Source organism: Entelurus aequoreus, linkage group LG01, assembly GCF_033978785.1.
Source record: "Entelurus aequoreus isolate RoL-2023_Sb linkage group LG01, RoL_Eaeq_v1.1, whole genome shotgun sequence".
NCBI classification, from domain to species: Eukaryota; Metazoa; Chordata; class Actinopteri; order Syngnathiformes; family Syngnathidae; genus Entelurus; species Entelurus aequoreus.
The window spans coordinates 18489289-18513341 of record NC_084731.1 but is presented as its reverse complement, the minus strand read 5'-3'; the positions used below and the strand labels follow the sequence as shown (position 1 = coordinate 18513341).

Sequence of the window (24053 nt, the reverse complement as noted above, 5' to 3'; positions counted from 1 at the left end):
ACGTTGGCTCCCAGGGTCTCCAAGTCCGTCACGGTGTTCAGGTCGTAGTTCTCCAGGTCAAACCCATCATCGTCGTGGGGATCATGTAGTGGCGATGTGAACCCAGGGCAGGGACCTGAGACAAGTAAGGCTAAGGCGACGGCCATCATCAAAGATGGCAAAGATGCCCTCAGCTCAAACATGGGCGTCACCTGCACGCATTAGAAAGGGGTTTAGTTCCCGAGACTCTTATTACTGCAGCTGAGTCCGAGTGTTTGCACGATAAAAGTTTTGACCGTTTTGTTTACATGTAAAACTTTCTCCGACGCTGCCACAGAAAGACTCGTATAATGCCACTTCTTCTTTGTCTCATTTTGTCCACCAAACCTTTTATGCTGTGTGTGAATGCACAAAGGTGAGCTTTATTGATGTTATTGACTTTTTGGAGTCCTCATCAGGCATATTTGTTGAAATATGCAGAGACTTTGCATACAACATTTTTTTTTTTTAAGTTTCCATGTGTAAATAAGTGGAGAAGGCAGAAACTTTGATACATGATGCAGCTGTCCTGATGATGAACTAGTTTGAGAAGAATCTTTTTGTATTTTACACCGTACGAAACAAATAGTCAACAACAGAAGGAGGTAACGTCCGCATAGCAAAGGACATACACTATTTGATTTGCTATTATGCAGCTCATTTTTATTTGACACTTATTGTAATATCGTGTGTGACATCATGCACAAAAGTGCACTTTATTTGTTTTAAAATATTGTAGTGGCGTTCCGTACAAAAAGTACACTTTAATTTAGTGTTGTTTTGATATGTCATCTTAGTGACATCATGCACAAAAGTGCACTACTAGCTTGTTTTAAAATGTCTCTGACAATCTTGCACTTTCTGTTTTGGAAATGACATGAATGTTTGTGCCACTGCTTAATAACTGTTTAATAAATACACTTTTGGTAAATTGACTTAGTTGTGATATCCCTCTCTGCATGAAAGTTTAAAATGAGCATATAATAATGCAGTATGAACAAGAATGTTTTAAAGGCCTACTGAAAGCCACTACTACCGACCACGCAGTCTGATAGTTTATATATCAATGATGAAATCTTAACATTGCAACACATGCCAATACGGCCGGGTTAACTTATAAAGTGCAATTTTAGATTTCCCGGGAAATATCTGGCTGAAAACGTCTATATATGATGACGTATGCGCGTGACGTCAATGGTTGAAACGGAAGTATTCGGAACCATTGTATCACAATACAAACAGCTCTGTTTTCATCGCAAAATTCCACAGTATTCTGGACATCTGTGTTGGTGAATCTTTTGCAATTTGTTTAATGAACAATGAAGACTGCAAAGAAGAAAGCTGTAGGTGGGATCGGTGTATTAGCGGCTGGCTGCAGCAACACAACCAGGAGGACTTTGAGTTGGATAGCAGACGCGCTATCCGACGCTAGCCGACGTTAGCCGCCGACCGCATCGATGATCGGGTGAAGTCCTTCGTCGCGCCGTCGATCGCTGGAACGCAGGTGAGCACGGGTGTTGATGAGCAGATGAGGGCTGGCGTAGGTGATAGCTAATGTTTTTAGCATAGCGGCGTGGCAAAGTTGGTAGAGTGGCCGTGCCAGCAATCGGAGGGTTGCTGGTTACTGGGGTTCAATCCCCACCTTCTACCATCCTAGTCACGTTCGTTGTGTCCTTGGGCAAGACACTTCACCCTTGCTCCTGATGGCTGCTGGTTAGCGCCTTGAATGCCAGCTCCCGCCATCAGTGTGTGAATGTGTGTGTGAATGGGTGAATGTGGAAATACTGTCAAAGCGCTTTGAGTACCTTGAAGGTAGAAAAGCGCTATACAAGTATAACCCATTTATCATTTATTATAGCTCTGTCGAGGTCCCGTAGCTAAGTTAGCTTCAATAGCGTCGTTAGCAACACCATTACTAGGCTTCGACAGGCGGCACAGCATTAACCGTGTAGTTACAGGTCCAGTGTTTGGTTCGGTGTCTCCTGATAGTAGTATTGTTGATCTTCTGTCTATCCTTCCAGTCAGGGGTTTATTTCTTTTGTTTCTATCTGCATTTAAGCCCGATGTGCTATCACGTTAGCTCCGTAGCTAAAGAGCTTCGCCGATGTATTGTCGTGGGGATAAAAGTCACTGTGAATGTCCATTTCGCGTTCTCGGCTCTCATTTTCAAGAGGATATAGTATCCGAGGTGGTTTAAAATACAAATCCGTGATCCACAATAGAAAAAGGAGAAAGTGTGGAATCCAATGAACCCTTGTACCTAAGTTACGGTCAGAGCGAAAAAAAGATACGTCCTGCACTACACTCTAGTCCAGGGGTCGGCAACCCGCGGCTCCGGAGCCGCATGCGGCTCCTTGACCACTCTGATGAGGCTCAGTTACATACATGCCGACCCCCCCGATTTTCCCAGGAGATTTATGGATCTCAGTGTCCCTCATAGATTACTCCCAGGGAAAAAATAATCCTATTTACACTCTAATTACTAAATAAAGGGCATGCCCTAATTGCCCTGCAGTAATTGTCCTCTATGGCATTTACATACAGCATGCCAGTCCAGCCACATGCTGTTATTACTTGCACACACAGGAGACAGCAAAGCATACTTACTCATCAGCCACACAGCTTACACTGACGGTAGCCGTATCAAACAACTTTAACATTGTTACGTTACAAATACGCGCCACACTGTGAACCCACACCAAAAAAGAATGAAAAACACATTTCTGGAGAACATCCCACCGTAACACAACATAAACACAACACAACCATTACCCAGAATCCCATGCAGCCCTAACTCTTCCGGTCTACATTATACACCCCCGCTACCACCAAATCCCCCCACACATCAACCCCCCCCCCCCCCTCTCCGTGCGTTGGTTGAGCGGAAGAGTTAGGGCTGCATGGGATTCTGGGTATTGGTACCGTCAGTGTAAGCTGTGTGGCTGCTGAGTTAGTACGCCTTGCTTTCACTTACGTGAGCAAGCTGAAATTGCATTCTACGTGTGGTTGAGCAGGTACACTGTTAGGGCAGACTGTAGAGGGCGCCAAATGCAGTGTCATCACGCTCTGATATTCGGGAGTCCCCTGGGAAAAATGAGAGGGTTGGCAAGTATGACGCTATCAAGCACCATTCATTCAAAACTCGCGGGCTGCACTAACATCAAATTTCCACATTAAAGTGCGTGCCGGTGCGTGTGTCGGAGACCCCTAGTTAACATAGCACAAAGCGTTTAAGCTTTGTATGCGGTGTTTTTCATTTTAAATTATAAATTTTTTTTTGTGGCTCCCATTACTTTCTTTAATTCATGAAACTTGCCAAAATGGCTCTTTGAGTGGTAAAGGTTGCCGACCCCTGCTCTAGTCCTTCACTCTTACGTTCCTTATCCACAATTCTTTCATCCTGGCTCAAATTAATGGGGTAATCGTCGCTTTCTCTGTCCGAATCGCTCTCGCTGCTGGTGTAAACAATGGGGAAATGTGAGGAGCCCTTCAACCTGCGACGTCACGCTACTTCCGGTACAGGCAAGGCTTTTTTTTTATCAGGGACCAAAAGTTGTGAACTTTATCGTCGATGTTCTCTACTAAATCCTTTCAGCAAAAATATGGCAATATCGCGAAATGATCAAGTATGACACATAGAATGGATCTGCTATCCCCGTTTAAATAAATAAAAAATCATTTCAGTAGGCCTTTAATGTAGACACAGAATCATCATACTGCTTTGATTATATGCATCAAGTGTTCATTCAAGGCTAAGGCAAAATATGGAGATATATATCATGTATCGTGACATGGCCTAAAAATATTGAGATATTAATAAAAGGTCATATCGCCCAGCCCTAGTCTCAATTGTGTTTTCTGTGCATCCTTGGCTCCGGATCAGTTATTCTCCAGGGAAATCAGAATAAAGTATTATATTTATATAGCGCTTTTCTCTAGTGACTCAAAGCACTTTTACATAGCGAAACCCGATATCTATGTTACATTTAAACCAGTGTGGGTGGCACTGGGAGCAGGTGGGTAAAGTGTCTTGCCCAAGGACACAACGGCAGTGACTAGGGATCGAACCTGGAACCCTACCGCCCCATTATTATATTGTTATTGTTGTCTCGGGACACGCTGAACTGACACTGTTTAGTATTTCATGAATAGGATCAGTTTAAAACGTTTACATGTACAACAGTTTTTTTTCCTAGTCACATCCTAGTTCTGTTGTAATTGGGGAGGCAATGAGACAATTTAGCGGTTTGGCGAGAACACCAAAGGAATGTTGACTCTGAAAGTGACAATAGTCTGTGAGGGTTCGGTCCAAAGACTACGTCAAGGGGAAGAAAGAGTCAAGTTTCTGAGGTTATTCAGTTCATGTCATTTTTGACTAAAAGAAGTAAGACTATTGTGTTTGCGACATATAGTAGCATAGTGCAGTGTAATTCCACACCACTGCGAACCCTCACCCAAAACAATTACCATTCCATGTACGCATAATAAAAGACTATTGTTGTTTTTTTTTGTTGTTTTTTGAAAAGCATTCTGTTTACATTGCAATACAGACTGAGCGATCTACATGATTGTATGAATTACTTTTTCCGAGGAAAAACGTTGACTGAAGGTCAGGTTTTAATCCTGCTAAGAGAAAACACATTCCTCCCCTGATTAAATCAGCCCAGAGCGGGGAACAAAGAAAACGTTCTTTTTAATATGATTGGTAGTTATTCTTGATGCAATTTTACCAATTAATTAGTAATGAACTTGACATGGTTAGCATCAATACACGAGACAGTCATAGCCGAGGAACTTACTGATTTATTTCTGTAGAACGGTCTTGAAGGGTTTGTGGACTTCCAAACCTCTGTTGCTGTAGTTCCCTTCTTCATAGCTTGAGGACTCCCTGGCCGGCCCCAGAGTCCAGGCAGGTCTGGCTGTTCCCTCGCCCACAGTCTTGCTTCTGAACAATGCGTCATTATGAAGGGGAAAAAAGTGGGGGGTGGTGACACGGCAGAAAGAAAAAGGGGGTTGTGCGGGTCATTCCAGTCAACGTGTACTCAGCTGTCAACATACAGTTTTCTGCACAAGAAGGACATTCAAGGAGAGGCCATTGCTCAATTATTTTTTTTGTCCTGACCCATCCATCCATCTTCTTCCGCTTATCCGAGGTCCGGTCGTGGGGGCAGCAGCCTAAGCAGGGAAACCCAGACTTCCCTCTCCCCAGCCACTTCGTCCAGCTCTTCCCGAGGGATCCCGAGGCGTTCCCAGGCCAGCCGGGAGACATAGTCCTCCCAACGTGTCCTGGGTCTTCCCCGTGGCCTCCTACCAGTCGGACGTGCCCTAAACACCTCCCTTGGGAGGCGTTCGGGTGGCATCCTGACCAGATGCCCGAACCACCTCATCTGGCTCCTCTCGATGTGGAGGAGGCAGCAGACAGGTACTGACAGGCCAAGCGGTGTGCGGCTTCAGCGGTGGCGGAGGCAAAAACTCGGACATGGGAGGAGTTCGGGGAAGCCATGGAAAACGACTTCCGGACAGCTTCAAAGCGATTCTGGACCACCATCCGCCGCCTCAGGAAGGGGAAGCAGTGCACTGTCAACACCGTGTATGGTGAGGATGGTGTTCTGCTGACCTCGACTGCGGATGTTGTGGATCGGTGGAGGGAATACTTTGAAGACCTCCTCAATCCCACCAACACATCTTCCTATGAGGAAGCAGTGCCTGGGGAATCCGTGGTGGGCTCTCCTATTTCTGAGGCTGAGGTTGCTGAGGTAGTTAAAAAGCTCCTCTGTGGCAAGGCTCCGGGGGTGGATGAGATCCGCCCGGAGTTCCTTAAGGCTCTGGATGCTGTGGGGCTGTCTTGGTTGACAAGACTCTGCAGCATCGCGTGGACATCAGGGGCGGTACCTCTGAATTGGCAGACCAGGGTGGTGGTTCCTCTCTTTAAGAAGGGGAACCGGAGGGTATGTTCCAACTATCGTGGGATCACACTCCTCAGCCTTCCCGGTAAGGTCTATTCAGATGTACTGGAGAGGAGGCTACGCCAGATAGTCGAACCTCGGATTCAGGAGGAACAGTGTGGTTTTCGTCCTGGTCGTGGAACTGTGGACCAGCTCTATACTCTCGGCAGGGTCCTTGAGGAAGCATGAGAGTTTGCCCAACCAGTCTACATGTGCTTTGTGGACTTGGAGAAGGCATTCGACCGTGTCCCTCGGGAAGTCCTGTGGGGAGTGCTCAGAGAGTATGGGGTATCGGACTGTCTGATTGTGGCGGTCTGCTCCCTGTACGATCAGTGTCAGAGCTTGGTCAGCATTGCTGCCAGTAAATCGGACACATTTCCAGTGAGGGTTGGACTCCGCCAAGGCTGTCCTTTGTCATCGATTCTGTTCATAACTTTTATGGACAGAATTTCTAGGCACAGTTAAGGCGTTGAGGGGATCCGGTTTGGTGGCTGCAGGGTTAGGTCTCTGCTTTTTGCAGATGATCTGGCCAGGATCTTCAGCTCTCACTGGATCGGTTCGCAGCCGAGTGTGAAGCGACTGGGATGAGAATCAGCACCTCCACATCCGAGTCCATGGTTCTCGCTCGGAAAAGGGTGGAGTGCCATGTACGGGTTGGGGAGGAGACCCTGCCCCAAGTGGAGGAGTTGAAGTACCTCGGAGTCTTGTTCACGAGTGAGGGAAGAGTGGATTGTGAGATCAACAGGCGGATCGGTGCGCCGTCTTCAGTAATGCAGACGCTGTATCGATCCGTTGTGGTGAAGAAGGAGCTGAGCCGGAAGGCAAAGCTCTCAATTTACCGGTCAATCTACGTTCCCATCCTCACCTATGGTCAAGATCACGGGTACAAGCGGCCGAAATGAGTTTCCTCCGCCGGGTGGCGGGGCTCTCCCTTAGAGATAGGGTGAGAAGCTCTGCCATCCGGGGGGAGCTCAAAGTAAAGCCGCTGCTCCTCCACATCGAGAGGAGCCAGATGAGGTGTTTCGGGCATCTAGGGAGGTGTTTAGGGCACGTCCGACTGGTAGGAGGCCACATGGAAGACCCAGGACACGTTGGGAAGACTATGTCTCCCGGCTGGCCTGGGAACGCCTCGGGATCCCCCGGGAAGAGCTGGACGAAGTGGCTGGGGAGAGGAAAGTCTGGGTTTCCCTGCTTAGGCTGCTGCCCCCGCGACCCGACCTCGGATAAGCGGAAGAAGATGGATGGATGGATGGATAATCAATGTTGTATCAATGTCTTGTGCCTGCTGGGAAAACACCTGTCCAGGGTAGCACAGAGTTACCTCCACACTTTTTGCAAAACATTACACACAGTGATTTGCAAAACTCTAGACATTTGCACCTCGGACACAGTTTAAGATAGTGCGGTCGTTCCTCGCCATGTCGCGCTTCAAATATTGCAACTTTACCACACCACACCCCAAACATTCTTAAAGAGTATTCTACAATTGTTTGTTCCTAAATTGAGCATGTTCAAGCATAACAATGGCGAAATACACTAAAACTCTATTTGAGACCTCACCAATCAGAGTGTGCTGTAAAGCAGTGCCGATACAGTCTGGTGTGCCGTGGGAGATGATCTAAATTCACCTATTTGGGTTAAAAATATGTTTTGCAAACCAGTAATTATAGTCTGCAAATGATGTGTTGTTGTTGAATGTCGTGCTGTCTAGAGCTCAGCAGAGTAACCGTGTAATACTCTTCCATATCAGTAGGTGGCAGCCGGGAGCTAATTGCTTTGTAGATGTCGGAAACAGCGGGAGGCAGGGTGCAGGTAAAAAGGTGTCTATTGCTTAAACCAAAAATAAACAAAAGGTGAGTGCCCCTAAGAAAAGTTATTGAAGCTTAGGGAAGGCTATGCAGAACGAAACTAAAACTGAACTGTCTACAAAGTAAACAAAAACAGAATGCTGGACGACAGCAAAGACTTACTGTGGAGCAAAGACGGCGTCCACAATGTACATCCGAACATGACATGACAATCAACAATGTCCCCACAAAGAAGGATAAAAACAACTGAAATATTCTTGATTGCTAAAACAAAGTAGATGCGGGAAATATCGCTCAATGTGAGTTTCTCTCTTTCTATCCCCTCCTGGTCCGGCCCGGCTGCACCAAATGATAATATAAATACATTTAATAAAGTCAAAATACAAGTAAGGCAACAAGAGAAGTATCCTACACTTCTCTTTTGTAAAGTAAATCTGAACAGCCGATATGGGCATCTACATCTGCTATATGATTTGCCCGAGAAGCTGGGCAGGACATTTAAAAGAAAAAAAAAACACAAAAAACCATGTCCCCACAAAGAAGGATAAAAACAACTGAAATATTCTTGATTGCTAAAACAAAAGTAGATGCGGGAAATATCGCTCAAAGGAAGACATGAAACTGCTACAGGAAAATACCAAAAAAAGAGGAAAAGCCACCAAAATAGGAGTGCCAGACAAGAACTAAAACACTACACACAGGAAAACAGCAAAAAACTCAAAACAAGTCAGGGCGTGATGTGACAGGTGGTGACAGTACACCTACTTTGAGACAAGAGCTATAGTGATGCACGCTTGGTTATGGTTTAAAGTCATATCCAACAATTGCGACGACGACTTTTTACTGTCAACTGATTACTGATACTTTGCGGAAATAAAATGATCACGGAAGCAATTACCGTATTTGTCGGACCATAGGGCGCACCGGATTATGAAGCGCACTGCCGATGAGTGGATTTTTATTTTCATACAAAATGTGCACCGGATTAAAAGGCGCATTAAAGGAGTCATATTATTGTTATTTTTTTCTAAATGTAAAACACTTCCTTGTGATTGATGGAGGGTTTTTAAGTTGTTTAGGAGGCTTTGAAGGCTACAATGGTAAATCCCATTTTATCAGCTTTAAAATCATAAAAAAACATATGTTTTCTTGTCTCTCATAAAGATTGTGAACGATAGGCAACATTCCCAACAAAGTGCAGTTCCCCCTTAAGGAAGGCAATAATGTTTTATAAATACCCACACATGGTTTGATTTCACACTTTCGGGACTTCTGCAGATCCCAAATACACAACACAAGTAGGTAAGAAAAGTTGGTTTTGCATAATATTTAAAGGTTTTTATTATGCTGATTAATTTTATTTTTCGGACCATAGGGTGCACTGGATTAAAAGGCGCACTGCCGATGAGCAGGTCTAGTCAGGTCTATTTTCATACAAAAAGCGCACCAAGGCGTATTAAAGGCCTACTGAAAGCCACTACTACCGACCACGCAGTCTGATAGTTTATATATCAATGATGAAATCTTAACATTGCAACACATGCCAATACGGCCGGGTTAACTTATAAAGTGACATTTTAAATTTCCCGCCACACTTCCGCTTGAAAACGTCTCGTATGATTTATAAATAGTTGATTTATATAGGCTAGTTTTGTACCTGACAAGTTTCGGCTATCTTGCTTCTGCAGCCTTCCTCAGAGGTGTCACGTGATGTTAGTGTGACGTCATCTGTGACGTGTTATATGGATTGTTCCATCCCACCTGAGGTGGTGGGATGGCGGTGTCCCCTGGTGTGCGTCGGGGGTAGGGCGGGGCGCCCCCTGTCGTCCGGATGTCCACCAAACGGCCGGGGGCGGCCCTGCAGGACTGTGTCCCAGGTGTGGGATAGTTGGTAGGCTCCCTCGTCCCTGTTGACAGTCTTTGGGGCCCGCTTCCTGATTTCGACCGCCTCTTTGATCCACCGATGGAATTTGTTGCTTTCCATTCTAATTACCTTGGCTGCCTCCCAGTTCATTAGATGGTTTTCCCTCTTGCAGTGGTCTGAAATGGCTGATTTCAGATTTTCCTGCGTTGCTTTCATTCTCGTTGCACGGGTGAGCGTCCCAGATGTTTCCTTTTCACATTCTTTCTGGTGTTCCTTTTTTCGTGTGCTGAACTGTCGACCTGTCTCTCCTATGTATGTTTTATTGCATGTTAGGCAAGGGATCTCATATATCACATCACACTTTTTCTCAGGGGGGGATCTCATCCTTAGGGTGTACTAGGATTTGGCGAAGCTTGATGTGCGGCTTCACTGGTGTGCTGATGTGGTGTTTCCTCATCGCTCGCTGTATGCGTTCTGTGACACCCCTGACGTATGGGAGGGTGACCATGCCCAGGTTCTCAGGCCTAGAACCTTTCTCCTTTTTTTTCTCCTTGTTGTTCCTTTGGACCTCTCGTTTGCCTTTGTTTATGGCCCAGTTTGGGTAGTTGCAGGCTTTGAGCGCCTGTTTTATATGGTCCTCCTCCTTTTCTCTGTCATGGTTGTCTGTGATCACCTTGGTGCGATCATGTAGGGTGCGGACTACTGACAATTTGTGTGCTGTGGGGTGCTCTGATGTCCATAGTAAATATTGATCTGTGTGTGTGGGTTTTCTGTATATTGTTATCTTGATGCTTCCATCCTCAGTGTGCTTGATTTTCATGTCCAGGAACGCGATGGATCTGTGCTCTTCCTCTTCATGAGTAAACTTTATGTTTCCCGTCTCATCTATGGTGTTTAAGTGGTCTGTGAGTCTTTGTGTGTGGCCGGTCTTAATTTTCTCCAGGATGTCGTCCACATAGCGCCTCCAGAGGGACAGTCTACATCCTTCGGGAGCGGTGGCTATGGCTTTGGCCTCCAGGTCCTCCATGAAGAAACCACTCATGATGGCTGAGAGGGGGTCCCCCATGGCAAAACCCTCCTTCTGTCTGTATACGGTCCCTCTGAACAGGAAATATGTAGACTTGGCTACGAATGATAACAACTGGACTGTGTCTTCAACTGTTAGGTTTGTTCGTTTCCGGAGTGTTGAATCTGCTTTCAGGCGGTTCTGTACTATGTTTATTGTGACGTCCACTGGTGTTTTTGTGAATAGGGAGACTACGTCGTGAGATATGAGTATCTCGTCTGATTCTACTTTTACAGTGCTTAATTCTTGTGCCAGCTGCTTTGAGTTTTTGCAGTGTTGCTTCGTCTGGCCTAGGAGAGGTTTTATTATCTCGACTAGGGCTTTCGAAAGGTTGTATGTAACTGAGCCTATACTGTCAACAATTGGGCGGAGTGGAACGTCTTTTTTATGTATTTTGGGGGTGCCGTATATTCTAGGGGTGATACTGGCTGTCGGTACTAAAAAACTGTAGTTGTCCTTGTCTATTTTTCCCTCGTCCACTAATGGTTTTAGTAGAGTCTTCAGTTTTTTCTTTTTGTCTTCCGTCGGGTCCTTTTTTAGAACTTCATATGTGTCTTTATCCTCCAGCATAGCTATCATTTGGTTTTCATATTGTTTTGTGTCCATAATGACTGTTGTCCTTCCTTTATCTGCAGGTAGTATTTTGATGGTTTTGTCTTTGGCTATTGACTGTATAGCTTTCCATTCTTCCCTACCGGTGTTTTTGTGTGTTATTTTGGCAGTCTTCAGTATCCCTGCTACCTCGTTGCGCAAACCCGCTTTGTCGCCTTGATTTGTCAATTTATGACATGCTATCTCTGTTGCTACGATGAATTCTTCGTATGGGATGTTTATTGGGGTTGTAGCAAAGTTAAGGCCGCGAGACAACACCTTGTTTTCCATTACTGTTAATTTGCGTTGTGAAAGGTTACATACCCATTTTTCTCTTTTTTGTGTGTGTTCCTCCTCCTTTTTCGCTGAGGTTAGCTTCTCAAGTTTTCTGATGTGACGGTATTTTGTTGTCTTGAATTCCTTCTCGTGCTCACGTTGTAGGTGTTCATTCATTATTCGTTCGGTTTCCGTGTCCAGGGGGAAACGTTGTTTAAATCCACTCCTTTTTTCGGTTAACTGCTCTTCTATGTTGTTGATCTTATTCACCGTGCATCGTATTCTTTCTCTCACCAAGGCATTCCGTGCTTTTCTTACAATTCGTTCCGCGTTCATCGTCGGAATTGGGTTTTTGATCCCCAAGCTTGTTGGAACAACTCTTTCATCTCGGCAACGTAATGTGAATCTCAGGTGGTTGCGGAAGCGGGCCAGTTTGTGTTCCAGTTGTTCCAAACAACGGAATTCTTTGACACTGCACTGTCCATGACTTATACGTAATATGTTAAAGAGGTTCATTTAGCCTACTAATGTGTATTTATAAATAGTTGATTTATATAGGCTAGTAAGGTAAAGTTTTGTACCTGACAAGTTTCGGCTATCTTGCTTCTGCAGCCTTCCTCAGAGGTGTCACGTGATGTTAGTGTGACGTCATCTGTGACGTGTTATATGGATTGTTCCATCCCACCTGAGGTGGTGGGATTACTAGCCTATATAAATCAACTATTTATAAATACACATTAGTAGGCTAAATGAACCTCTTTAACATTTCTCGGTATGATGACGTATGCGCGTGACGTAGCCAGTTTAACATATGTATGGCTTCCCCATTGAAGCCAATACGAAATAGCTCTGTTTTCATCTCATTATTCCACAGTATTCTGGACATTCATTGCATTATGGAAAAAGAAGCTGAACAAGCAAAGAAGAAAGTTGTCGATGCGAAGCGGATATTTTGCGAGGGAAGTCAGCAACACAGCCGGTGTTTGTTTACATTCCCGAAAGATGCAGTCAAGATCGAAGAACTCGGACAACAGAGACTCTAATCAGGAGGACTTTGATTTGGATACACAGACGCGATACCGTGAGTACGTAGCTGTGCTTCCAAACATTTGATCGCTTGCTATAACTAGCTCGAGCTAGGAGCTAGGAGCTAGCATAACAAACACCTAGGTGTTTGTTATGCGGGATTAAATTGTGGCATATTAAATATAAGCTTGGTTGTGTTGTGGCTAATAGAGTATATATATGTCTTGTGTTTATTTACTGTTGTAGTCATTCCCAGCTGAATATCAGGTCCCACCCGCGCGCTTCCAAACATTTGATCGCTTGCCCGTACATGCGTGTCACGTACGTAACTTTGGTTAAATATATAAACTTTATGAACCTTGGGTTAGGTGAACGGTCCTTTGGGCTGAGTGAGTGTGTGTGTTGTGCAGGTGTTTGAATTGTATTGGCGGGTTATATATACGGGATCCCGTCCATATTACCCGCTCGAGCTATAACTAGCTCAAGCTAGTAGCTAGTAGCTAGGAGCTTTGTTATGCGGGATTAATTTGTGGCATATTAAATATAAGCTTGGTTGTGTTGTGGCTAATAGAGTATATATATGTTTTGTGTTTATTTACTGTTGTAGTCATTCCCAGCTGAATATCAGGTCACCCCCGGCTCTCACAGCATCTTCCCTATCTGAATCACTTCCACTCCCCACTAGTCCTTCACTTGCATTTTCCTCATCCACAAATCTTTCATCCTCGCTCAAATTAATGGGGAAATCGTCGCTTTCTCGGTCCGAATCTCTCTCACTTCTGGCGGCCATCATTGTAAACAATAGGGAACTTTGTGGATATGTTCAATTGACTACGTCACGCTACTTCCGGTAGGGGCAAGCCTTTTTTTAATCAGATACCAAAAGTTGCGATCTTTATCGTCGTTGTTTTATACTAAATCCTTTCAGCAAAAATATGGCAATATCGCCCAATGATCAAGTATGACACATAGAATAGATCTGCTATCCCCGTTTAAATAAAAAAAAAAAATTTCAGTAGGCCTTTAAAGGGTTCATATATATATTTTTTCTAAATATAAAACACTTCCTTGTGGTCTACATTAGTGGTCCCCAACCTTTATGTAGCCGCGGACCGGTCAACGCTTGAAAATTTGTCCCACGGACCGGGGGGAGGGGGGCTTTTTTTTTTTTTTTTTTTCATAAAGAAATACAATCATGTGTGCTTACGGACTGTATCCCTGCAGACTGTATTGATCTATATTGATATATAATGTATATATTGTGTTTTTTATGTTGCTTTAATAAATACATTTAAAAAAAAAAAAATTTTTTAATTTAATTTAATTTTTATTTTATTTCTTCTGCGGCCCGGTACCAATCGGTGGTTGGGGACCACTGGTATACATAACATGTGATGGTGGTTCTTTGGTCAAAATGTTGCATAGATGATGTTTGACAGATCATCTTCAAGTCGCTTTCTGACAGTCGCTTCAGGATGCGCCGTTTTGTGGGTGGTCTTATTTACGTGGCTCATCTTCGGCAGCGTCATCTTTGTTGTAGCGGTGTAGCGTGCAAGGATGGGAGTGGAACAAGTGTCAAAAGATGGCGCTAACTGTTTTAATGACATTCAGACTTTACTTCAATCAATAACGGAGCAGCATCTCCTCATCCGTGGCTCACTAGTGCAACAACAACGCCGGAAATGTGTCCCGTGAAAAAAAACCTAATAACTAAAGTTCCTTGGGTGAATAATGTAAACTCACTACACCGGTATGTTTTAGCGCTTTCATAGTGAATTTATTGACAGATATAAGTAAGAACTTTAAGTTACTTTATATTAGAAATGGCAACAGTGGAGGATGAATGTCACATAACAAGAAGATAAAGAAGCCTATCGAAAACGGTGTCTACATGGACTACAAAGGCGGACGCGTGCAAATTTTCAGGATTTATGCAGATCCCAAATACAGATCAGCCCGATAAAATGTCTGCTAGTTGGTGCCATTTTGCAGTCCTTATACACACACCATACTAATACTTGTATGTGGAAGAGTACGTCTGACTACCGTAGCCGTAACGCACCGAGTATCCATCAAGCGGTGCGGCTTCATTGCTTTTTGAGCGCCGTGTATAATGTCCTATATTCTCAATGGAACATTTAAAGTTTACTGCCGTCATATTGCAGTCTACACGTATTTCTTATGTGTGACTGCCATCTACTGGTCACACTTATCATTACACCATAGACCAAATAAAATAGCTTCAAGGTCGGTAAGCACGACCAAAATTATTCCGGTACATTAGGCGCACCGGGTTATAAGGCGCACTGTCCATTTTTGAGAAAATGTAAGGATTTTAAGTGCGCCTTATAGTCTGAAAAATACGGTAACAGCGATAAACAAGGGACGACTCTACTTCCTTTACAGTTCAAAGCCCCGGCTTGCCAATGACCACACTAATAGACAAATTGGATAATCACATTCACGAGGTGTTGGAGGACACATGTGCTTACAGTATGTGAAAATGCAGCACTCAGGTCGGTGCTAAAAGGCAGCAGGTGAGTTCACCCGTCTTCAACAAAATGGAATGGTCAGAAAAAGAGTGAGAATGAGAGGGGGAGGATTATGTCATGCAGTAATTTGTATTTGTTTACACTTTACAGTAGTAAGAAAACTATTATTTGATCCTGATTTTCGATGTTGATGGATACGCCACTGTAACTGAGTGTGGTAAGGAATACATGTTTTCAGTCTTCAGCATCAATGTTGTACAGTGCTTGGCGAGTTTAGAGTATTTGTGAACTTTGTCTGTGGCCCTCAAACTAAGGGGGCAGGGGGTGTTGTAACATAACAAAATGTGGAACAAGTGAAGAGCTGTTAATACTTTGCGTATGCACTGTATATATATTTATAGTATTATATATCATGTTGTTAAAACTAATGTTGGTACTTAAATGTTGGTGAAATATATAAACTGTGTATAACAGTTTGAAAACAAGGTCATGTCTATAAAAAAATATTACAGAAAAGTAGCTGATTTTTAATATATATATATACACTACCGTTCAAAAATTTTGTGGAATAGCCTTCATTTCTAAGAACAAGAATAGACTGTCGAGTTTCAGATGAAAGTTCTCTTTTTCTGGCCATTTTGAGCGTTTAATTGACCCCACAAATGTGATGCTCCAGAAACTCAATCTGCTCAAAGGAAGGTCAGTTTTGTAGCTTCTGTAACGAGCTAAACTGTTTTCAGATGTGTGAACATGATTGCACAAGGGTTTTCTAATCATCAATTAGCCTTCTGAGCCAATGAGCAAACACATTGTACCATTAGAACACTGGAGTGATAGTTGCTGGAAATGGGCCTCTATACACCTAAGTAGATATTGCACCAAAAACCAGACATTTGCAGCTAGAATAGTCATTTACCACATTAGCAATGTATAGAGTGTATTTCTTTAAAGTTAAGACTAGTTTAAAGTTATCTTCATTGAAAAGTACAGTGCTTTTCCTTCAAAAATAAGGACATTTCAATGTGACCCCAAACTTTTGAAAGGTAGTGTATATATATACTGTATATACAAACTCTGTTTCAATATGAATTGGGAAATTATGTTGGATGTAAATATAAACGGAATACAATGATTTGCAAATACTTTTCAACCCATATTCAATTGAATGCACTACAAAGACAAGATATTTGATGTTCAAACTCATAAACCTTATTTTTTTTTTGCAAATAACAATTAACTTAGAATTTCATGGCTGCAACACATGACAAAGAAGTTGGGAAAGGTGGCAATAAATACTGATAAAGTTGAGGAATGCTCATCAAACACTTATTTGGAACATCCCACAGGTGAACAGGCAAATTGGGAACGGGTGGGTGCCATGATTGGGTATAAAAGTAGATTCCATGAAATGCTCAGTCATTCACAAAGAAGGATGGGGCGAGGGTCACCACTTTGTCAACAAATGCGTGAGCAAATTGTTGAACAGTTTAAGAAAAACCTTTCTCAACCAGCTATTGCAAGGAATTTAGGGATTTCACCATCTACGCTCCGTAATATCATCAAAGGGTTCAGAGAATCTGGCTAAAAAAAGGAAAATAAAGATAGACAAAATAAAAAAAAACAGCCAGCTTTGTATCAACATTGCAACGTTTTCTAGTTAGATTTCACCTCATTCCACTTTTTTAACGTTTTTTTGATTTTGGCAATGGCCTTTCCAGAAAGTGCCGCACTTTGGACACCCCTGTACTAAGTGAATATCTATTTTTGGCCTTAAAAATAAACCTTTTACCGAGTACTATAATGAAATAATGACAGACCAAACAACCTTGGAGGTTGTTTACGAACATGTAAAGTCTACCGGTTTAGAACTAGCGTGACCATACCACAAGAAGAATACATCCGGAGTGGCATTTTAGAACCGTGCACACAAAAACAAGCTCTTGTGACAGGCTTTGTTGCATTGGTCAAACATCAGCTCTCCGACCAAAACTAGGCAGAGGAGGTGGTCCGGAGTACGGAGCAAGAAGGGAGGCGGTGATATACTGTGTTACCCCACCACCCTCCCCACCCTGTTGTCTCCGTGGACTGGTAGAGATGGCAATGAGCAGCAGAGCTCAGTCTTTTCAGGTCACGGCGAGACGTGCTCTCAGAGTGGCGCAACACCCGGGATTCTGGAGTAAGACTTCGTGACCACCCAGGGGCCCCGACGTTGGCCACATGACGCTGAAACCTGTTGGCCTTTTCTCCTCATCCAGATGAACCCGCACGCGCTAGACTTTGCAACCAAGGTAAGACCACTCGCCTCAAGAGGACTTGACATCATTGTATTGTTTACTTATGAGATTGCGCAACGGTTGTTGTCATGTTCTGCAACAAACCATCTCGAGTTGTGACTGATTGAAGATTTTCCAGTCAGAGTTGTGGTCTGGCTTGTTCTTCTGTCTGTTTTTTGTTTGTTTTTTTGTTACATTCCTCTCATCCAAGTCTGGGGATTACTTCATTTAATAGCCATTGAGTGGCGACAGATCAAACGGGAGTGTATAAAACGTGTCTGGGTTAATTTTTTTTGTGATCTGGCCAGACCTCTAACCTCACATGTTCTTTGTGTGATACTTAACAAGGGGTTGAAGGAAAAGAAGAAAAAATGAGAGCCCGCAGCTTTGGCAAATGTCACATGACGTTTCTTCCCCGAGAAATCTAAAATAAATATTGTTGCTGTCGAGTTAGAGCGGAGGAACAGACAAAGCTGGAAGCGTGGCGGAAGTGTTTTTGTTTGACCACAAATTAGTATTCCATAAATCTTTCACAGACCCGAAAAACGGATTTGCTCCGATGCACGTTAGACATTGTTGCCTTTGGCTGCTAATTCTTTATTTCAGTGGGCCACAACTATTTGGAGCCCACATATTTGTAGCTTGCTCAGTAACCGTTATCCAGCTGCACTTTGGGGACAATTAAGGGTAGGAATGCAACAATAAGCAGTATTAATGATATTCCCGATGTTTACACTGCAAAACAAAAGCTGTCAAAATATAAGATAAAAATACTAAATTTTAGGGGAAAATACAAAAAAACTAGTGAAACTAACTAGCTGCACCATGGACTGATTATTTCACATGAAATTAGCAGTATTTTAAGATAGAAATAAGTATTTTATTCTGAAAAAAATAATAATAATTTAATTCGCAAATCTTAAATTAAGCAAATTATCCTATTAGAATAGTTTAAAAAAATAAAATAAAATAAAAAATAATAAATAAATAAAAAAAATATTTTAAAAAAATAAATAAAATAAAATAAAGAATAGTTATTTTCTCACTTTTCACATTTTTAAACTGGAATAGAAAAAAAACAAACATTATTAATGCTAAAATTACGATTAGATACTAATTCTTTATTCCAGTGGGCCACGACAATTTGGAGCCCACAAACCATCCATCCATTTTCTACCGCTTATTCCCTTCGGGGTCGCGGGGGGCGCTGGAGCCTATCTCAGCTACAATCGGGCGGAAGGCGGGGTACACCCTGGACAAGTCGCCACCTCATCACAGGGCCAACACAGATAGACAGACAACATTCACACTCACATTCATACACTAGGGCCAATTTAGTGTTGCCAATCAACCTATCCCCAGGTGCATGTCTTTGGAGGTGGGAGGAAGCCGGAGTACCTGGAGGGAACCCACGCAGTCACGGGGAGGACATGCAAACTCCACACAGAAAGATCCCGAGCCCGGGATTGAACCCAAGACTACTCAGACCTTCGTATTGTGAGGCAGACGCACTAACCCCTCTTCCACCGTGATGCCCACAAACCAGTTCCCACATATTTGTACCTTGCTCAGTAACTGTTATTAAGCTGCACTTTGGAGACAATTAAGGGTAGGAATGCAACGATAAGCAGTATAAATGATATTCCTGATGGTTACATTGCAAAAAAAGCTGTCAAAATATAAAATAAAAAGACTAGATTTTAGTGAAACTAACTAGCTGCATGGACTGATTATTTTACTTGATAAGACATCCTCAATTAAGATTTGTATATCTAGAAATTAGCAGTATTTTAAGATACAAATAAGTATTTTATTCTGAAAAAAAACATACCGTATTTTCCGGACCATAGGGCGCACCGGATTATAAGGCGCACTGCCGATGAGATTCAGGTCAATTTGCATACAAAAGGTGCACCGGATTATAGGGCGCATTAAAGGAGTTATATTATTATTATTTTTTGTAAATGTAAAAGACTTCCTTGTGGTCTACATAACATGTAATGGTGGTTCTTTGGTCAAAATGTTGCATAAATGATGTTTTACAGATCATATTCAAGCCGCTTTCTAACAGTCGCTTCCGGATGCGCCGTTTTGTGGGGGAAGCCGGCAGCGTTTCTGGGTGTTGTTGATAAATGGCTTTGGCTTTCCATAGTAGAGTTTTAACTTGCACTTACAGATGTAGCGACCAACTGTAGTTACTGACAGTGGTTTTCTGAAATGTTCCTGAGCGCATGTGGTGATATCCTTTACACACTGATGTCGCTTTTTGATGCAGTACCGCCTGAGGGATCGAAGGTCCATAATATCATCGCTTACGTGCAGTGATTTCTCCAGATTCTCTGCACCTTTTGATGATATTACGGACCGTACATGGTGAAATCCCTAAATTCCTTGCAATAGCTGGTTGATAAATGTTGTTCTTAAACTGTTGGACAATTTGCTCAGGCATTTGTTGACAAAGTGGTGACCCTCGCCCCGTCCTTGTTTGTGAATGACTGAGCATTTCATGGAAGCTGCTTTTATACCCAATCATGGCACCCACCTGTTCCCAATTAGCCTGTTCACGTGTGGGATGTTCCAAATAAGTGTTTGATGAGCATTCCTGACATTCATGCTCCTAATCGTTTTCCAAAAAATCCCGCTTTTCCCCAAATTCACAATTTTCCAGGAAGTACCCATTGAAATGAATGGGACATTTTTCCAAGTTGCACAATTCCCACATTTTTCAACCTATTCAAACCATTCAGAATCAGAATATCAGAATACCTTTATTGTCATTTTATGGAAACAACGAAATTGGACAGCGATCCAGCTCAGTGCTTTTAAAACAACCTACATAAAATAGTCTTAAGACAACAAAAAATGTTAAAAGTTTTTAACATATTATATTAGATCTCTATCAGAGGTAAGCAAGTTAATAACGTGGTGAGTGTTCAGGTATGTGCAGAGTTAAGGGCAATAACAGCTCTAGGATAGAAATATAGCGCCTCCCTGAGGGCAAGAGTTCAAGCCAATGGTGACCAGAGTGGGATGAGTCCCTGAAGATGCTGTTGATTAATTCCAACATTAACACATTCCACTCATCCTGGACATTCAAACTAACACTTTCCCAAGTTCCAAACCAAATTCCGGTTTTCCTGGAAATTCAAACTCTTCAACATTCAAACCATTCCAACATTCAAACTATTCTTACATTCATACTACATCCTGTCAGCATTTCAGTTCAACTTTAACATTGGCGCATTCACACGCCATTCCTTCAAGAATTGCTTCTTCTAGTTGGATCCTGATGTTTTTATATTTTTGATTTGAAAAAAAACAACCTTTTTGGAACTTTGTTCAGTAGTTTGTGTACATTTTTTGGTGAAAGAAGAAACCGTGCAAAAGCATTTTGAACTTGGACTATCTGTGGTTGATGTGTAAGTGATTGTTTCACTGATGTGGATGACTGAATGCTCACTTGGACTATTTATCTGGTGGAATGCACTTGAGGGCATGAATGAGTGATTTATCATCACTTCCTGGAAACAAAAAGTCTCGTAAAAGGCTGGCTGTTGGTTATGTTGTGTGAATATTGCCATGATCTCTCATGACAATTGATATAAGTTTCTGTTTTTTTGTTTTATTTCCTGTCCGGCGCTCTTATTTTTGTTTGCATTTCCTGTTTGCCACAAAATCCCCTGTTTGGATGCTGTCTCTCTCACCTGTCCCTGGTTGCCAAGCAACGTGCTTTACATAGCAGCCCTGTCCATTAGGTTATTTTTTAAGTGTTTATTCCTAATTTTAATAAAAAAAACAGCTGTTTCATGCAATCATATTTTTAGCATGACACCAACTGGAAGAGATGTGAACACTTTATACATTTTTCAGCGTATTTTAACTGTTAACTTTGTTTAAAAGACGACAAAGCTCATGTTTAAGTGTTTATTCTTCTAGCCATACTGAAAAGTAGTGTTGTGCCATACCACTGATTTTCTTTCCGACCCGATACCGAGTAAAATTCAGGCTGGTATCGTCGATATTGATCCGATACGATACTTTGTGCAAATTAGGGTTGTCTCGATACCAATATATTGATAGTTTTCTAAATAAATGGGACAGCAAAAAATGGCATTATTGGCTTTATTTTAACAAAAAAAAATCTTAGGGTACATTAAACATATGTTTCTTATTGCAATTTTGTCCTTAAATAAAATAGTGAACTTACTAGACAACTTGTCTTTTATTAGTAAGTAAACAAACAAAGGCTCCTAATTAGTCTGCTGACATATGCAGTAACATATTGTGTCATTTATCTACCTATTATTTTTATCAACATTATCAACTGTAAAAATGTATTATAAATATACTTGATCATACGGAGCCCCTAAAGGGACATGGGAATTTTTATTTTTTTTTAGACATGTATCTCGTGCGCACGAGAAAGTATCTCGTGGCCACGTGAAACTTTTTATTAAAAAAAATAAATAAATAAAAAATTAATATTATTATTATTTTTATTTTTTATTTTTATAAAAACACACACATATACATGTATACTGTATAGGAAGAAACACACATTTTGCCACAACACACATGGGGGAAAGTCCTAGTTGGAAATACAGCCAAATTAACTCCTAAACTGCCATTTTAACACACACCTCAAACCATGAGCACGCATCCAATGCTTTCTCGTGCGCACGAGAAACTTTTTATAAAAAAAAATTAAAAATATATATATATATTATTATTATTATTTTTTTTTTTTTTTAATAAAAAGTTTCTTGTGGCCACGAGATACTTTCTCGTGCGCATGAGATACATGTCTAAAAAAAAATAATTCCCGTGTCCCTTTAGGGGCTCCATATGATCATTTACTGGTAACATCTGATTATTTTACATTTTAACATGTTATATCTACACTTCTGTTAAAATGTAATAATCCCTTATTCTTCTGTTGTGTGATACTTTACATTAGTTTTGGATGATGCCACAAATTTAGGTATCGATCCGATGCCAAGTAGTTACAGGATCATATATTGGTCATAAATTAAGTTATTGTGTGTCCAGGGATGTATTTACTGAGTTTATGAATATAATATGACTATTTTGTGTCAGGTTCAAACACTGATGACATCTATTAAAACAGACGAGAAGCAAGGAATCATGCAGAGACAGAGTTCAATTTTGCTCAATTGAGGAACTACGTTGTTTGGGGCTGTACTCTAGTTACAGATCCAAACTTCGCTCTAAAGTCTAGCCCACGTGCTTCCTCTATTTATTTGGGAGGTCCCTGGTTACATCACTGAAGCTGTCGCTGAGGGAATGGGGGTAATCTCGACAGCTCCAGTTAGACACAATATATGATTATACAAGAAATGCAAAAGTGTTGACGCTAGTGATATCGCCTTGTCTCTGCTCTGTCTGCGTCATGGCGGTGTTCGGCCTTGGCAGTCAGCGGGCCGTTCCTGGACACAGACACTGATACCAGACTGGCTTGCAATCTTTTGGATTGCCAGCTTTGCACAGACAAAGAAAAATACCACTTCAGCACAAATGACAATAATTATAGCAACGGCCCTTAAGCATAAAAGTTGTGTGATAATATATACATCATTATTCTAACAGTATCGACTAGATACCATCTTGTACTTGGTATCATTACAGTGGATGTCAGGTGTAGATCCACCCATGGCGTTTGTTTACATTGTGACGCCGGTGAGCTATTGTATCCTCCTACGGTGTGTAGTGAAGCATGTTTAGCTATTCCTCGTCCTGCAGGGATGATACTTGTAAGAAACTCACTTTATTTGTCGCCATGGAGGCGAGGATTAGTGATTTAGAAGTAGCTAAAACACTGCTGATCGCGGATGTATATAAACAGCTAACTAGCTAGTTTTAAAGCACCTCTTCCTGAGGGCGTTTCAGTGTTATAACTTCACCTTTATAGTTAGTTTTTAAGCCAAAATGCGTCCATTCTCCCTTTTCTGTCTACACACTGTGTCTGCTTGTAAGTACTCCATGATTGTGCGCTGCCGAACATGCTCCTCTGCTCGTAAAACCAGTAACAAACTCAGAGGTGTATAAACAGGAACTTAAGGAGTCCAAAACTAACAGAAAACACAAGTGACTCGAAAAACTTAAACAGAGTATGATCCGTGCAGCGGATCATAACATTATGCCCGTTAAAAAAATGTGCAGAACCGGTACTTTTCAAACAGAGTATAGTACCGTTTTTTGATTCATTAGTACCGCGATACTACTGTATACTAGTACCAGGTATACCGTACAACTCTAGTGCAAGTATACCTAATATTTATTCTAAAATTCAAAAAGTTGTGTATTGCAAATAATAACATGTCGCATGGCATAAAGAAAGAAGAAAGAGTTATTTATTTATGTCAAAGTCTGAGGTAAACTGAGGTAGTGGCGTGAATAACAATATAGTCAAGCTTTGATTGATTGATTGATTGAAACTTTTATTAGTAGATTGCACAGTACAGTACATATTCCGTACAATTGACCACTAAATGGTAACACCCGAATACGTTTTTCAACTTGTTTAAGTCGATAGTCCATGTAAATCAATTCATGGTAATACAACAAAAAAAAAACAGGACAAAATCATACAAAGTACATGAAAATGGAGTTTAAAACCATAAAAAAAGGAAATGAGTAAAATTAATATTATCAAGAACTACCATTAGCAGAAAAA

The 24053-nt window shown here is 41.9% G+C and overlaps 2 protein-coding genes across 2 annotated transcripts in view; one reads left to right on the top strand and one right to left on the bottom strand.

The window, feature by feature from the left end:
- Window positions 1-4947, bottom strand: part of optc (opticin) — a 25410-nt gene extending 20463 nt beyond the window's left edge. Inside the window, exons 1-2 of the mRNA XM_062045113.1 lie at window positions 4818-4947; window positions 1-191 (exon numbers count right to left, since the gene is read on the bottom strand). The exon at window positions 1-191 is cut by the window's left edge and continues 40 nt beyond it. Of these exons, the coding sequence (XP_061901097.1) occupies window positions 1-191; window positions 4818-4892 (266 nt within the window). The 5' untranslated portion in view covers window positions 4893-4947. The remainder of the gene's footprint in view (window positions 192-4817) is intronic.
- Window positions 4948-17180: 12233 nt separating this feature from the next.
- The window catches only part of LOC133657208 (uncharacterized), a 52282-nt gene continuing 45409 nt past the window's right edge, over window positions 17181-24053 (top strand). The window contains exon 1 of the mRNA XM_062058369.1: window positions 17181-17374. Coding sequence (XP_061914353.1) covers window positions 17342-17374 — 33 coding nt within the window. The 5' untranslated portion in view covers window positions 17181-17341. The remainder of the gene's footprint in view (window positions 17375-24053) is intronic.